Source organism: Rhea pennata, chromosome 3 (assembly GCF_028389875.1).
Source record: "Rhea pennata isolate bPtePen1 chromosome 3, bPtePen1.pri, whole genome shotgun sequence".
Lineage (NCBI taxonomy): Eukaryota > Metazoa > Chordata > Aves > Rheiformes > Rheidae > Rhea > Rhea pennata.
The window spans coordinates 61,281,160-61,296,570 of record NC_084665.1 but is presented as its reverse complement, the minus strand read 5'-3'; the positions used below and the strand labels follow the sequence as shown (position 1 = coordinate 61,296,570).

Here is a 15,411-nt window from a genome sequence, read left to right as displayed (position 1 = left end):
ACCTATCAGAAAATTCACAGATCATTTAAGAAATTTCTTTGACAAAATATTCCACTACATAGCTGCAAAAACTTCCTGTGTCTACAGACAAAATTCCTTTCAGAGATCAAGTTCTTTTGCAACTTCATGATACTTGTATCCATATTTTTCTTTAGATAATTTCTGTTCTTTTGTTCTCTTACAAACTTCAGTATCAAAAACCTAGATAGGATTAGTCTGGCATTTGGATATCATGGCTATCAGAAGGGTTATAATTCCCTGGACATGTTGTGAAGGTCCTCATGAAGTACAGGCTTCCAAAGAGGTCCTAGATTCACATAAGAATGTTTTCCTTGCAAACATAATGATTACAATGATACACAAATACAGAGAGGTATTTTTACTGGTTGCAACATGGTCTAACTTATCATTGGGCGTTCATTGTGTGAGTTTTTTTGTTCACTTGTTTCCCCTGTCAGTATGGTCTTATTTTGGCTAGGGAACTATTCACTATTCAGCTATTACGTGATCTTCCTTTCCATCAAATTAATATTGCATTAGAGGACATCTTAGAAGAAAAAAGAAAAGTATCTTCACAGTTGAATGGCCTTCAAAACACTAGATCAGAGTCCTAAGACTAGAAATGAGACTTCTGTCCACAGATACACTAGCACAAAGCACTATGCCAATTGCAAAGATCCTTGCTTAACAGCAGCAGCTGAAGAACTTCAGAGCTGCAAAACAGAACAACTAAAGGTAAGTAACAAAAAGGTGAACAGGAAGAGCTCCAGAAGCATGGTGGGCACAGAAAGAGTGGCGCTGCAGCCAATTAAGATACCTCATTGTAGGGAATTCTTTTTTGGTCACAGTCAGGAGTACCCTAGATAAATCTGAAATCAGATGTAGCAAGCATCAGCAAGCAAACAGCTCAGCTACTGTTCAATGTTCATACCTGCTCCCATTGCCTTTGAGGACCAAACAATCCTTAGAACTGAGGAGGATTTTCTGATTCATGCAAGGCAGAGAAAATTTCATAGCAAGAATGTTTTACAGCTGATATACTTAGAAAGGTCAGCATTTAACAATTATTATCTGCAACACCTACACAATGTTAAAAGTGTTTCTCAACCACACAGAGACACAATCCATTTTTCCAGTCTTTACCTAATTCTCATTTAGAAGTAGATACGGACTTCTAATTGGTCAACATTGTAAAGTTAAGATACGCTGGATGAATTCATTTGATCTACAGAACATGAAATACTAGCACAATTTCAGTAATTCAAACACTTAAAAGTGCAAAAAAGCACTGTAGTCTTTGTGAAATACAGGTAGATTAGCTTGAACAACAATAGCTTTGTCAGAGCAATTACTTTTTCAACTACTGAATTCTGGCAGGAAAGAGCAAGACTGGTCAAAAACATGCTGCCTTCTTAAATGTAAGAGTTGGGCATGTGTATGCTCAGATACATCCAAAAAAATCAAGGATTTAAATATTAATGGCAAACATTCTCCTTCTAAAAATTAGTTTTTTCTTTTTGAAGTATATGTACATCTTTTCTCTGCTATTTCAACTAATATTAGAATTGCTGTATCTGGCAGAGAGGATAACTTGTTGATCCAGACTTCCACAAAAATAAAATATCCCTAGCTCTAGTCTCCACATAATACATTTTCGAACTACAGAGCATTGCAGAGCCCTATTACCTTACCCCTTAGCACAAGTGACAGCAGGAGTTCTGCTTTTCAAGATACAGATTTTCATCCCCGCACAGTAAGTAATTTAAGAGATTGAATACGATCTGGCATATGTTTCCTTAGATCATTTTTTAAGTATTTTCATTATGAAGCTAGCTTTATAAACGTATTATAAAATTAGTAATTTGGACTTAGTTGCTTCCATCAGGTTTCCATTATAATAAGGACTACAAAGAAACACAAAGATCATATTTCTAAAATGATTTTAAAAATACTGTTCAAGACAATACCCTTTTAAATTAGTGAAAAAGATACAGCATTCTTAAATTTCCTAACGAAAGTGGGTTAAAAAAACCCAGAATACACAAGAGGTCTTTGAACACAGCTCATATAGTCTATCACCACAAACTGGAAAAATAACAACATGCAGAAGCTGACGTAATTTGTTATGCGTGTGGGAAAGAAAAGAAAAAAAAATGAAAGAGTTTTGAAAAAACCCACCTTAAACTCAATCCCAAATACAAATAAAAATGTCTCAAATTCATGAATATTCATCTTCCTACATTCACTACATTTTCAGAATGTCTATGCAAATGAAAGTAATTTGTGTTAAAAATAGGGTCGAGAAAGATGTAAAACTAAAGAGGAGAACAACAGAAGCTGTAACAATAGCTCAAATATATTCATTAGTAAGTCATCGTTTTTGGATGGATGACAAGTGACCAATGCTTACTGTCAAAAAAGCACACACAGTTTTTCTTTGAGAAAATGATACTATCACTACACTTGAATGTAAAGTATGTGTGCTGCTTTTCCAAAGGTTTGTCCACAAAAGGACCAAAAAAATTAACAAAATTAACACTAATAAGATAAAGTCTGTTTTGTATCAATGACTACCATGACTGGGGTCTACTACAGACCAGAATGGGAGTCACTGGAGACTGTGACGCTTCAGAGAAAAGGCAAATAAATAAATAAATAAACCCTGAATGATCAAAAGATTAACTTAAAAATAAAAAACTCAAGCAAATGGCTACATACGTAATCTGATTTCACCAGCATACTTACGAAGGATGACGTGGGTGATAACGAATGCAAATATAAAGACTGTCAGAAAGGACAGAGATAAAATAAACATATAAAAAAATCTGTAGTTTCTTTTCCCCACACAGTTGCCTACCCAGGGACAGTGGTGATCAAACCGTTCTGAAATGAGAGGTAGAAGAAAAAAATGGAAAACAATTAATAAAATGCTGCTTTATTTGAAAAAATCTCTCTGAATACTATATTAGAATTCATGACTTAACTGGCATTTGAAAACTAGCCACAGAGAAATCTTATTTAGAAAAGAAAAAAAAAAGAAAAAAAAGGAATAATTTAATGAAACCTTACATCTTTTAAAGAAAAAGTATGGCTGAGGTGAGCTTCTGTTAAACTAACAGCATTACAATGATAAATTGTGCAGTCCAAACAATAAATGTATATTTTCCACTGTCACATGAAGCAGTACCAATTCAACTGTAAGAATCTTTTTCTTCAGTGATTTTTCTACTCAAATTCAGAGTTTTTGATTTTTTTAAAACATATGTCATGATCATACCTTTGACATTCATGCCGACTACCATATCATTCATCAATTATGGCACATGAAATATTTCTACTCTCCTCCTTTTCTTTTAGTATTTTACTCAAAATACTATCCCTTTCAGATCTCCTATTTTTCAACTTAGAACTGACACTGCCACATAAAACCATTCGAAGCAGTAAAACCAATAACCAAAAAAACATTTTCATTCATTAAGATTCAGCTTGCCGGGTAAAATCTATTTCCTCCCTTAGCTTTACAGGGGTTTTTAGGTGTTTTGGTTTTGCTTTTTAATAATCTGTTATTAACAGGCCCAATATGCCAGTTAATGAAAACAGAGCGATTGTCAGAAAACAAAACAGCATTTCGTAACTTTGCTTTGGAGAGATTATGCTGACATAATAACAGAATTTTAAATTTTTAATCAAATCCAAGATCATAACATAAGACAGATGCTCTCATGCTGATTCCTTCTCACTCTCTGATCCTTGTCCAAATCTTGTTTTGTTTTCTCTGACTTTTATGCCTCCATTGACGTATGATATCAGTCTATTTGTAATTGCACAGGAAAGGCAAGCTATAAATTTTAAGTCCCTAAGCTCTACATTAAAAAGGCACATCTGTTCAAACAGACTAGTTTATTTTAGCTATGGCTTTATGTTAAAGACCTACATGAGAGGTTTTCCTTGAAGGGTATGTTTAGGATTATCTTCATTAACAACAACAAAAAAAAGTCAAAACAACATGCACTACAGATTTCTGAGTTCACTAGACTTTCAGAGTTTTTTTTTAAACCAGTTTTGCGTGACAGCTGTTTGAACTACATCTTTCTGCCATAAATCTGTTTCAAATTCCAACAGGGCTATTCAAGGTGAAGTTATTGAACTTTCTTAGAACTTTAGAAATACTTTAATTTATTGAGTACTGCTAAGAGTACTAAGAACTAAGTACCTCAGCTACCTAAAAGGGTGGGCTCTATCACCTTTACTTCAATGCAATACAGCGGTATTCTCAAAGCAAGCAGACACTGCATATAAACAGTTCTAATTTTTACATTTGTGCTTCCGAATGAGTCCTTATGCACTGATAAACACCTTATTTGATGGATACCTAATGCAACACACAAGCAATTAGTACCACAAAAAAAATTATAAATCCTTTTAAAAGCATAATCCTAAGGTCCTTTTATACCCTACTGCTTCAGAAAAAAATTTCATGATGCGTCTTTGGAAGGTGAATTTAACAAATGTGTTTTAATTCTCTTCTATACTGAAACAGTAGAAATCAACAAATTCTATTGACATAAATCTCAGTTTCTAGCCATGAAATGACATTCAGATATATGAAGATGGCTACACGATGGATTCAGATAAATGGAGACAGGCACACACACGCACTCCATGCTGCAGACTGACTTGACATTTTTAACCTACTTGCCATTCCTTTCCCTTTCTGTCTTCAGACCTCCTTAGTAAGTTGAAAGACTCCTTTTTTACAGTAAATAGCTTACATAATCATCGTAAAGTTAAGTAACTATGATGGTAATAAAGGAGAAATGGCACAGAAAACACTAGTTGAATATGAAAAACCCTTTGTTGCAGGGTTAAAATTGAACCAACTCTACTATAGTGAGTACTATGAATGAATAAATTCGGCCTCATCTCACAAACAGTCACAAAATCACAGAAGAGTTAAGGTTTGAAGGGACCTTTAAAGATCATCTTGCTCAACTGCCCTGCTCAAGCAGGGTCACCTAGAGCAGGTAACCAGGACTGTGTCCAATTAGGTTTTAGGATGGAGATACCACAACCTCTCTGGGCAACCTGTGCTCAGTCACCCTCACAGTAAAACATTTTTTCCTTAGATACAGACAGAATTTTCAATGTTTCAGTTCATGGCCATTGCCTCTCATCCCGTCATGGGGCACCTTAGAAAAGAGTCTAGCTCTATCTCCTTTACACCCTCCCTTCAAATTTATACACATTGATAAGATCCTCCTGGAGCAATCTCTTCTCTAGGCTAGACAATCCCAGCTCTACAGATACATAGCACTACAAATAATAAATAGCTCTAAAATACAAAGGGATGTGACATGTATGTTATATGCCACAAAACAGTACATTAAATAGTAAAAGATTATTCTGCTTAGCTGAACACAAACATGTAAATGCAATCTAAAGATAATAGCCACATAGTGGTACACTAGACAAGACTCAAATTTCCTGACGCTTGAATAAATTGCAGAGAGACAAGAGGCACTCAAAAAGCTGCTTGTGGTTTCTTCTAGAAATGTTTTTGACCTGTTCATTCAGCCTCTGAAAGGAGAAAGTGGAAAGATTCTTTCCACCAAATTGCACAAAGATCCCTGGAAGGTCTAAAGAATCCTCTGCAATTAATAGCATTATTTTTTGGAAAGCAAGTTGACTTTAAACCTAAAAATACCTATGATCTTAGAGCTTGTGAACTGTTCTGGTTAGCTATTAATGCAAGGGAAAACAGCCAATACTGGCAAAGTGAGCAGACATGTACTGAGCAGAAACTTCTAACATTATTAGGAAATATAAGCACTCTCTCTTAAGATTAGAGCACTTTCTTCTTCCTTAAGTGTTGCAGTTTAATAAGAATTAATGAAGAAATAACAAAATATCTTAAATTTCATCCTCAACATTTCAGAAACCAGCTAACCAAAGAATCACCAGTTTGGAAAAGCAAGCTCTGCCCAACCTCTTTGCTTGGTCTGGGTAGTGCTGGCAGCAAAACTAGATTTATCTTTATTGAGAAATGTAAAAATAATAATGCTCAGAAAAGCTGGGAATTCTGGCCTAATGAACTTAATGAAGTGCAAATATAAATGCAATTGACCTGTGTTACAAAGGATCATAAACTGTTTGAAGGCGATGGCTGGAGTATCCTACCATAGTTAATGTGATACTTGTGCCAAAGTCAATGCAAAAATCTTTGCAGCAAATGAGAGAATAAAAATGGTTGTTGGCAATAAAAATGGTTCTTGGTAAAAGTATATTAGAACTGTTAATGTGGGAGCAAGGAAGTTACAGGGTCTGGAAAGCTTCTCTATGGAAGCATCCCAGGGACAGAGAAATTATGACAGATCCTCCTCCTGTGATCTCACTTTGAAGCAAAATAAGAAAGGCCTTTGTTTCAGGATGTGGTATGACCTACCAACCTAATAACCAACCTGGTGAAAAGGATGGTCCTGCTTCCCTCCTTTTAGCATCCTGTGAGCAGCCTCTTGGGTGTGTTTATGGCCTTCCTTCCTTTGGCCAAGACTGGTGTTCATTTTTCCCCTTGAGGAGCTGGTTCAGGGAGCCAGAGTAACTGAAAACTTAATTTTCTATTAATTTTCTATTGCTTACATCTGCAAATCAACTCATCAAAATATCAAACACTAAAGCTGGCACAAAGTGCAGCAGTGAGAATATAGTGCCAGAGAAGAGATGAAATGACCTCTGCAGAGACAACTATGTGTTAATCCAGCTTAGTTGTAACACCAATCTACATGTACAAGGAAATACAGTTTTGACAAAATTTTCAGAGTCTGAGAACAAAAGCAGAAGTAAACAAAAAAGACTGAGAAAACAGGTGAACAGATTATAAGCTGAAGTATCAATGAAAAGAGGAGACAGATATATGGAGACTAGAAATGCTACTGTAAAGACCACACAAAAAGAGAGATAAGAAACCTCAAGAGAGAGGAAACCTCCAATATTGATTATTTTAGTAGCTTTTCCTAAGTCATCAATAACTTAGGATTTGGATAACAACTTCTGTGTACAACCAGCACCTCCATACCCACATCTAAGTGTGAGGTTCTACTGAAGCAATCTACAGTCTATTGGTAGTGAAAAGAAACAGTCACAAGCTGACCTTCCTTCATCCTGCTTCCTCTTTTCCTTATCTAAGCTGTGGATCAGTGAGGTCAATTAAATAAACTGGCAGAGATTTAAACAAACCAAACAAGAAAGCACTTGGGCTTACCAAGGGCTGTACCCTTGCTGGCACAAAAGAGAGAACCACACAAGCGGGAATGAAGGGGAGGAGGTTAGGAAACTGTTCCTTTGGAAGCTGTATGCTGTCAGCATGACTAAGCAGTCCCAATAAAACTCACCTTATAACATATACCAACTGGACGACAGAAGAGCATACAAGTTATACCATACTTCAGGTATTCCTCTTACTTTTTACCTCCTCCTGAAACATTTACATGTGCAAGCTTGCTTAAGAAACATTAACTGCTGGATATCTCAAACAAAAACAGAAATGAGAACAGTTCTTATTTTAACAAGTAATGGCATGTTTGGGCTTTATAGATGCAGAGTGTTTCTTTAAAAGCCCCCACTAAAATATGTTCCATGCTGCTCAGGACCGAAGAGTCAAATCTCTACTCTTCCACAGCACAGCACGTAGACCCTTTAAATCCTTAAATGTTTCTCTTCCCTTTTTGAATCACCGCACAAGAGGAAATCATGTGCAAAATGACCCTAAAGATTTCTTTCCTCTTTTAAAACATTCAATATATATTCTTTATATTCTATATATATATATATATATATATATATAAAATATTCTTTATAACTTGGAAGAACAAAAAAAATGTTTTTACATGGAACATTTGTAGGCCAGCTTGGTCCTTCAGCTCGTAGCCTTTCTTCTCTATATGCATTGTTACCTTAGCAGCATTTATTATTATTTATGAACTGCTTCTTTTTTTCTCTGCTTGACTGAATTGCTACCTGCCAACGTACATTTTCTAAAGCTTAATGTGAAGGCAGGTCTCAGTAAGACAAAAAGTCCACAGGTATAAAAACATGTAGGTCATATCACTAGCAGATTCTAATGCAAATAACTTAAAATCTACTTTCTTATTCTCCCACCTTGTTCAAATAAAGCACTGTACAGCAAAGACATTCAGTGAATGTTTCATATGCTCTATTTAACATGTGAAAACATGCATCCTAGGATTTTGAGGAGTCAACAGCCTGCTTTTCAAATTATGCAACAGTCAAAATCACATTATAACTCAAATAATTGGGCAGCATTAACCAAAATTACTTCAGAGAGGCTACAAGGCCGCTGTTCTGACACACACTGGGCAATTATGTAGAGATCGCTGGCATCTGCACATATTTACAATAATGACAATTACAGCTTTTTGCAAGACTATGACATCATGGAGATGAAAATTGTTTATTTATTCATATTAACAAAATTGATGCAACTTGCCCTCCACTGGCAACAGTAATCTAAAAACATAGATCAGTATGTATAACTTAGCATACATCACATCCACCTGTGTGATAGTCATTCCCCTGGCTATGCCTTTGGTGTTACTTTTTGGAACGAAATCAGAGTAGAAATTTATAAAGAAAATCAGTCAATAATAAAATAACAAAGGAGCAATTGAGAATTGCATTTGTATGCATGCTTATGCTACTTCAGAACATCTGTTAGAGACAACACACAATGGGTCATTTAAAGCACCAAGCTCGAGCACTTTTGTACTCTTATTCCAAACTGAAACACTCAAGAAAACAAAACAGAACGGAACGAGTCTTTTAGCCTCAGGTTTACATTCAGGAAATACGTGTGCACCAAAAGTTTATTCCAGATTACATCCTGGGCATGAAAACTCATCTCTACATTGTGATGCAAACTGAAACAGCAAAGTAATATTGCGAAAAATAGGCCTCTATTAATGAGATAAATTAGTAACCAGGAGGTGTCATTCAGAAAAGCAAGCACAAGGGATACTCTACAGACATTTTACTCTCCAGATCATTTAAATACTCTCCCAGAAAGCTAAATTGTTTACGTGGGTATTTTAAGAAAACCAGCTGTGAAGTCAACTTCTTCCACGCTAATCAGTTTCAGTAGTGGCAGACTAATGTTATGCACAAAAGGGAAATAAACATGTTTAATTTTGTCAATAAAAATAACAATTGATTTATTAGGAAAACATCCAGCCATTGCCCTAGAATATTTCATGGTAATTAAACTATATCGTCAGATAGCTCACTTCACTGCTATCTCCAATAACAAATGTTGACTAATTAACAATAAATCCTTTTGGCTGCAAGCACGTTAACGGTGACATTTTCAAAGACACCAGTGGCAATTAAGAAGGGATGTTACGTGCTAGGTAATGAGAGTACCCAGCAAAGGACCTTACTGCTTCACTGCTTCTTCGTATTTTCTCCTAGTAATTTCTGTTTTTTTTTTAAGCTTTTACTCTGACTTCTGACGTTTACGACTTCATTTACATACTCGGGTATTACGATCGTCTCTGCTCTTTCTTCCACAGGCAGGCCAGCACATAAGCTGTGCCCCTGCTCTGAAAAAACCTGCAACACCCTATCTTTTTTAAACAGGCTTCCTGCTGTATTTCCTAATGCTTACACTAGCAACTCTGAGATATATGTCATTCTGCCTCTATTTCTAAAGTATAGGTAGTATATAGATGGCACAACCATAAACAAGTAATCTATCACTTCTCTATGTGCTGGCATGTACTTCTGTTGGTGGTGTCCTAAGCCAAAGCTGACTCCCACGTGCGAGAGCTGAAAAGAAAAAGCAGACATCGCAGCTGGCCTTACAGACTCAACTGCTCAGCTAAAGAGGCACCTCCTAAAAGAGCTGGAGCTAAGCTTCAAGAGGTTCAAAATCAGGCCTAAAATGAAGTTAAAATTGTACTTGCTTCCTATTAGCAACTCATAATTTTAGCTAAAACCAGAAAATGTAAGGAGAGAAATAGTCAAAGGTCATGAAAAGGAAGGGAAGGCAAAAAGGGAGGTAACAGAGTAACGAAGGAGGAGTGCTGCAGAATGGAATTAAAACCAAACTGAACCAAGTCAAGACATCAAGGAAAATGTACACTGGTTATACAGCACCAGAAAGCTTTGGGAAATTTACTCGGGCACAGTGCTGTTTGTTTTTTTTTTTTTTTTTAAAAAAAAAAAAAAAAAAAAAAAAGTTATAATGCCATCTCTCAGTCTGCATTTTGCAGGCCACAAATGGGGCATCTGGAATGACAGCTCCTGGGAAAAACTTCTTACCCCTTGTTTTCCAACAGTGACATGTTGTGTGTGTTTTAATTATTAATTCTCCATTCTGAGAAAATAAATTTACAACAGTGGAGCCTAATCCAGGAAACTACTTTTGTAAACAATCATGTTTTTATCTGAATTCTGCTTCTTGCTATACTGCTGGTGAAATGACACATCACATTTTCAAAACAATAAATCAACCTAATTGGGTCCAGGCCAGAAACAAATGACTGTCTGTGACTGCCTGGGAGAAGCTCTTTATGGAAGCAATGATGTCAAATGTCTTTTGATATAACATATATTTAAGGAGGTCAATAATATATAGTGCTCTTTCATTATCTTTCCAATACTGGACTAAAAATGATAGTGACGTCTTTGCCACTGATGCATATACTTGTATTTTCATACTTTTTTTGGGGGGGGGATTAGTTGTAACTATGTTACAACATCACGTAAACAAGTTTGATTTCATTTCTTCCCCATCTTCAGGGAACTATGTCTTATTATTTTTCCCAAGATGCTCTTTCTTATGGCTAGCCGCTGCCTAAGATAGATACAAGCTAATGAAAATAGGAAACAACATTTCAATTCTATCAACTTCCCCAAAAGCAATCTAAGTAATTTTACAGCTGGATATAAAGAATACACAATGCTAACCATATATTACATGGTCAAAAAATTGTGAGAGAAAAGAAATTAAGGTCAAAAAGTATCCACAATATTACAGCTTTCTTGACTCAGCAACATCCTTATCTCTTCTGCTTGAAGACCAAAGATAAAAAAAACAACCTCAAACAACAACCTCTCTCTCACCAAATCTTGACACTCACTCCCATGTTTAGGATCTATAGGAAAATAACATATATCAGATTTACAAATGAGAAGAATTCTTATCTCTTACTGAAATCAAAAAAATATCATCATAAAATGCCAGTACGACCCATGGTCATTTAGCACTACGTGGCATCCTATTTCTTCCTCTGAAAAAGGTTACATTAGGCATAAAGATGGCTAGCTATGATCCATCAAGGGCTATTAAAAAGAAAGGAATAACCTTCCAGGGTTCAGGAAGGCCTATGCTGCAAATTTTGGAGAGCGTGAGAATATTCTGCAGGAAGTATCATCACATGCTTCCCCTCTTCTTATATTCTTCCCTTGGGATCCACTCTGGCCATGGCTGGAAATAGGCTACTGAACTAATCGAAACTTTAGACTAACTCAGTATCCATTCTCATGTTCATCAGTGAGCTCTGAAATATCAAGCTGATTTCTTAGTAATCCTAATTAAACTTTAAAACATTTCAAAGTTATTCTGTGACATCCAACTTCAAAAATTTGAAGCTTTCAATCCTCTGTGAAAAAAATCTGTGTTGAAAGAAGCACAGTGGAATCTTACAGGAGATTTTTATCCATCAATCACATACAGATTTAAGACGCACAGATCTGAGAGATATAGAATGGACATATTCCCTTAGATAAACTGATGTGGTGGTATCTCCTCTTCTACAACACCAGATTTTTGCCTTAGTCTAAAATAGGCTACTTTGCTTGGCAGGCAAAGATGAGGCCTATCAATGTGAGGGAGTCTTCAGACTTTTGGTGTATTGGACAAAGTTGACTTACTGCTTGCTAATAACTATTTACTGTTTCTGCTTAGTCATTCTGTGCAATATTTAAATTGTTTGGAAATAGCCAGCTGCATCTTGTTTAGTTTTTATTTTCTTGTAGAAAGCAAGACTAAAATTATTTATCAAAACAAAATAAAAAAAAAGAAATGAGACAGCGTTGAAATAAACGATCAAAAACGTCATTTCCGGAGCAAGTCCCACCACTGGCTTTTTAATAGCATTGCATACTGAAATCAAAACCTGTTGTCAAAAGCAGCAATAACTATCCCAAGCTGCGAATTTGATTGCTCTAGTTATTTCTTTTTTAATTTTATTTTAGCTCTCATGTTTATATGTACTATATATACATTAATTTTTTTAAGCAAACATATGGCACACAGAAAGCCCTTAAGGGGCTAACTTCCAACTGCCATTCCAAAAGGCAGTTAAAGAAAGCAAGTCAGGAATCCATCCAAGATTGTTGCCTCAGGGAACACTTATTTGACCAAATCTTTGAAGGCATTACATAAATGCAAAGTGCATTTGTACAAAAATCCAGATTTTTCTGGATACTCTATGAAGGTATTGCAAAACTAAAGGCACTTGAAATATGCTACTACTCAGACTAGTTTGAAGTTCTTTTTTTTTTTTTTTTTTTTAAAGCCCTCCCAAGAACTACTACTTCATATATATATTATTATTTTTTTTTTTACAAAATACACTAGGTAGCATTCCATATAAAATTAGTGAAGAAATAAAAATCAGAAGCAAGATCAAGAAGTAATAGATACATTTACTGGACAACTAGAAAGTTAGGATCAACTAAAAGGGAAAAGGTTTTTACATGTATTTACATTTTTAAAATGTGCAAAGTATGTCTTACAGAGAAAAAAGCATTAACAGAAAATCCTGAATGAAAGAATCTCTCTTTTGCACTGTGTTCATTTACTCAGTAACGTGAATACCTTTAGGCAAAAAAAGCAAACAGGCTTTTCTGTGCAGTGAATGCTGGTTTGAAGACATATTCCATTTCTGTATCGCACAATTCCTGTAGTTAATTTATGATTATCCAGCAAATAACCATATTGGTAATGAGTTGCAATGTTTAAGTAACTTAAAGGTTTGTGTGTCTGTGAAGTAAGAATATTTTTGCATTGGTTTAGTTACACCAACGAGAAACTAGCAAGTTACAGTGATACAAGAAGATTCATAGCTAAGACAAATTTATATATAAACTAAACCTAAGTTAAGCAGAAGAATCATCATAGAGACAAGCCTGTCTCTTAAAAATGGAGGCAGATGAGTAAGATGTAGTCTGATCAAGTGTACACTCTCAGACTGCAGTTTTCCACAAGTGCATGAGCAATCCACTTCTGACATCAAATTTTCACAGAAAATATTGGTAAGTTTCACATTTTGCATTCAAGACACATCAATATTTATATGAGAAATATCTGTATCTAATCAGGAAACAAAAGTACTGTGCACTGTATGAAAAAGTCAGTTTTTTGTAATTCCCGTTATAAAAATTGAGGAGAATATTACAGAAAATTCATTCCAATAAATGGATGCAAAAATTTTAAATATAATAACTTCAAATAATAATTGCATGAGATGAAATTACATCATCTCACAACTACTTTATGAACAGAAGACTAATTTTTTGATACAATTACCATTTATGTAAATCACTTGCACAGCTGCCTTTCTGAAATATATTCATAATAATTTCATATCTGTTGCTCCAACACAAACAATCAGAAGACAGAGGGTTTTGAGTTTTTTTCCCCCAACACTAATCATTTGTTTCACAGAGTAGGTTTCCCAAACATAGCATGCAAAGGACATGCTCAGATTACAGAATAACCTGAAGAAAAATTCCTTCATTTCAACATTCATCCTGTTGAAACATTATTTTAAAATAAGCTTTGGTGTGTGTGTAATTGGGGTGGAGAGGAAGCTGGTCTTATTTATGCACATACTTCATAATAAAGACAACAGCTTTTAACTTTTATTTATGGCACAATTAGGTCAACAACTGTTTTCACATTGTCAGGTTCATCGAGCAATAGCACAACAGTATAAAGAATACTTTTCTGAAAACATGTCAATTGCAATTCATAAATATTCCTATTTGTGAAGTTCAATGACTTTTACAACAGTTCTACAATGCTTTAACATCAGAAAAAAATAATTATTTATGAAAGGAACCACCTATAAATATCTATCCATTATATAGGGCTAAAAGGCTAAACACTTCATTCTCATCTAAGAGTATTCACTACATGAATATCATCTAAATATGAAGATATAATTCTTCCAGTGACTGCACTGTATCTAAAAATATCGCTGCCGAATGCTGCAATTACATTTCTCAGCTGGAAACTTCTTTCTACATTATTTTCTTGAATGCATAAGATTCAGGCTCAACAGTGGGCTAATCAGCTGCACTAAACTCCAAATGTGATCTAATTAACTGGAAAACTACTTAGATTTGATTGGTGGGTTTTTTTGGTGTGTTTTTAAATTCAAGCATATCTTAATCACCTTGCCTGCCCTCCAAAGAAAAATGTCATGGAAAAAGACAAGATGTTCAGAGAAAAAATAAAAAGTATCATTACAAGTAGGTCCTGGCATTATCTACTCACTTTCAAAATAAAATGCTTGCCCAGTAATTTCTTATGGATTCTGACTTTCCAATTTCTCTCTTTAAAACTGTTCATAGGTAGAAATTACCAACAACGTATACTGAGGTCACAGATCAAAGTCTAAATATTTAAACTATGTCCTATAAAGTTAGGCTGGAATTAAAACTGGAAAAGTAGCTGCTTGTTTTCAGTGTAGTTTGGTGAAGAAAACAGTTTGGAGACTCCTGTAAATCATGGCTTTCTTTGAGCTAGAAAGTTCAAGGCCCATACTAGGCAATCTTACTCAATTTGGGTCTGTTCCTTGTCTTACATAGCAGGTCAGGAAAGGTTTGTGTGCCAATAAATATTTTTCTTTCCTAGGATAGGAATGACTATCTATGAGGCCAAATCTCCCCAAATCTGCGTTCTCTAAAAGTCTTAACATTTACTAGAGCTTATAGGAAAGATGAACACAGTAAGTGACCTCCTGGGTAATCCTGTCATCAGCTCAGATTGGTTCTTTTTTCTCTGGATACTGAACGTATTCTTAAGACTATATTAATTACTAAATTGAACATATGGCACATCTTTCTGTACTTACCTACGCAGTTATCACAAAGGCTGCAATGTGAGGCACGAGGTGGGCGGAAAATCTTGCAAGTAAAACAGTATTTTAATTTCACTGTCTGTCCATTGATGATCACTTCTTTTGTTCTGGGAGGGGGGCGATATCCTCCTGAACTGGACCCATTTGCAATATCTAAACATGGAAATACAACACATTAATTTTCTTACATGAGCTATGGTGTATATATACACATATAACTGTCCTCACTGTCAATCTAGAGCAAGAT

The 15,411-nt window shown here is 35.3% G+C and overlaps 1 protein-coding gene across 6 annotated transcripts in view; it reads right to left on the bottom strand.

Annotated features, from left to right (window-relative positions):
- The window catches only part of ZDHHC14 (zinc finger DHHC-type palmitoyltransferase 14), a 116,730-nt gene that overhangs the window by 23,998 nt on the left and 77,321 nt on the right, over positions 1–15,411 (bottom strand). For 4 of the 6 annotated variants that reach the window (XM_062572413.1, XM_062572415.1, XM_062572414.1 and 1 more), the window contains exons 3-4: positions 15,159–15,317; positions 2,746–2,883 (exon numbers count right to left, since the gene is read on the bottom strand). In XM_062572413.1, the coding sequence (XP_062428397.1) occupies positions 2,746–2,883; positions 15,159–15,317 (297 nt within the window). The remainder of the gene's footprint in view (positions 1–2,745; positions 2,884–15,158; positions 15,318–15,411) is intronic. The other 2 variants (XM_062572417.1, XM_062572418.1) reach the window with 2 other exon arrangements.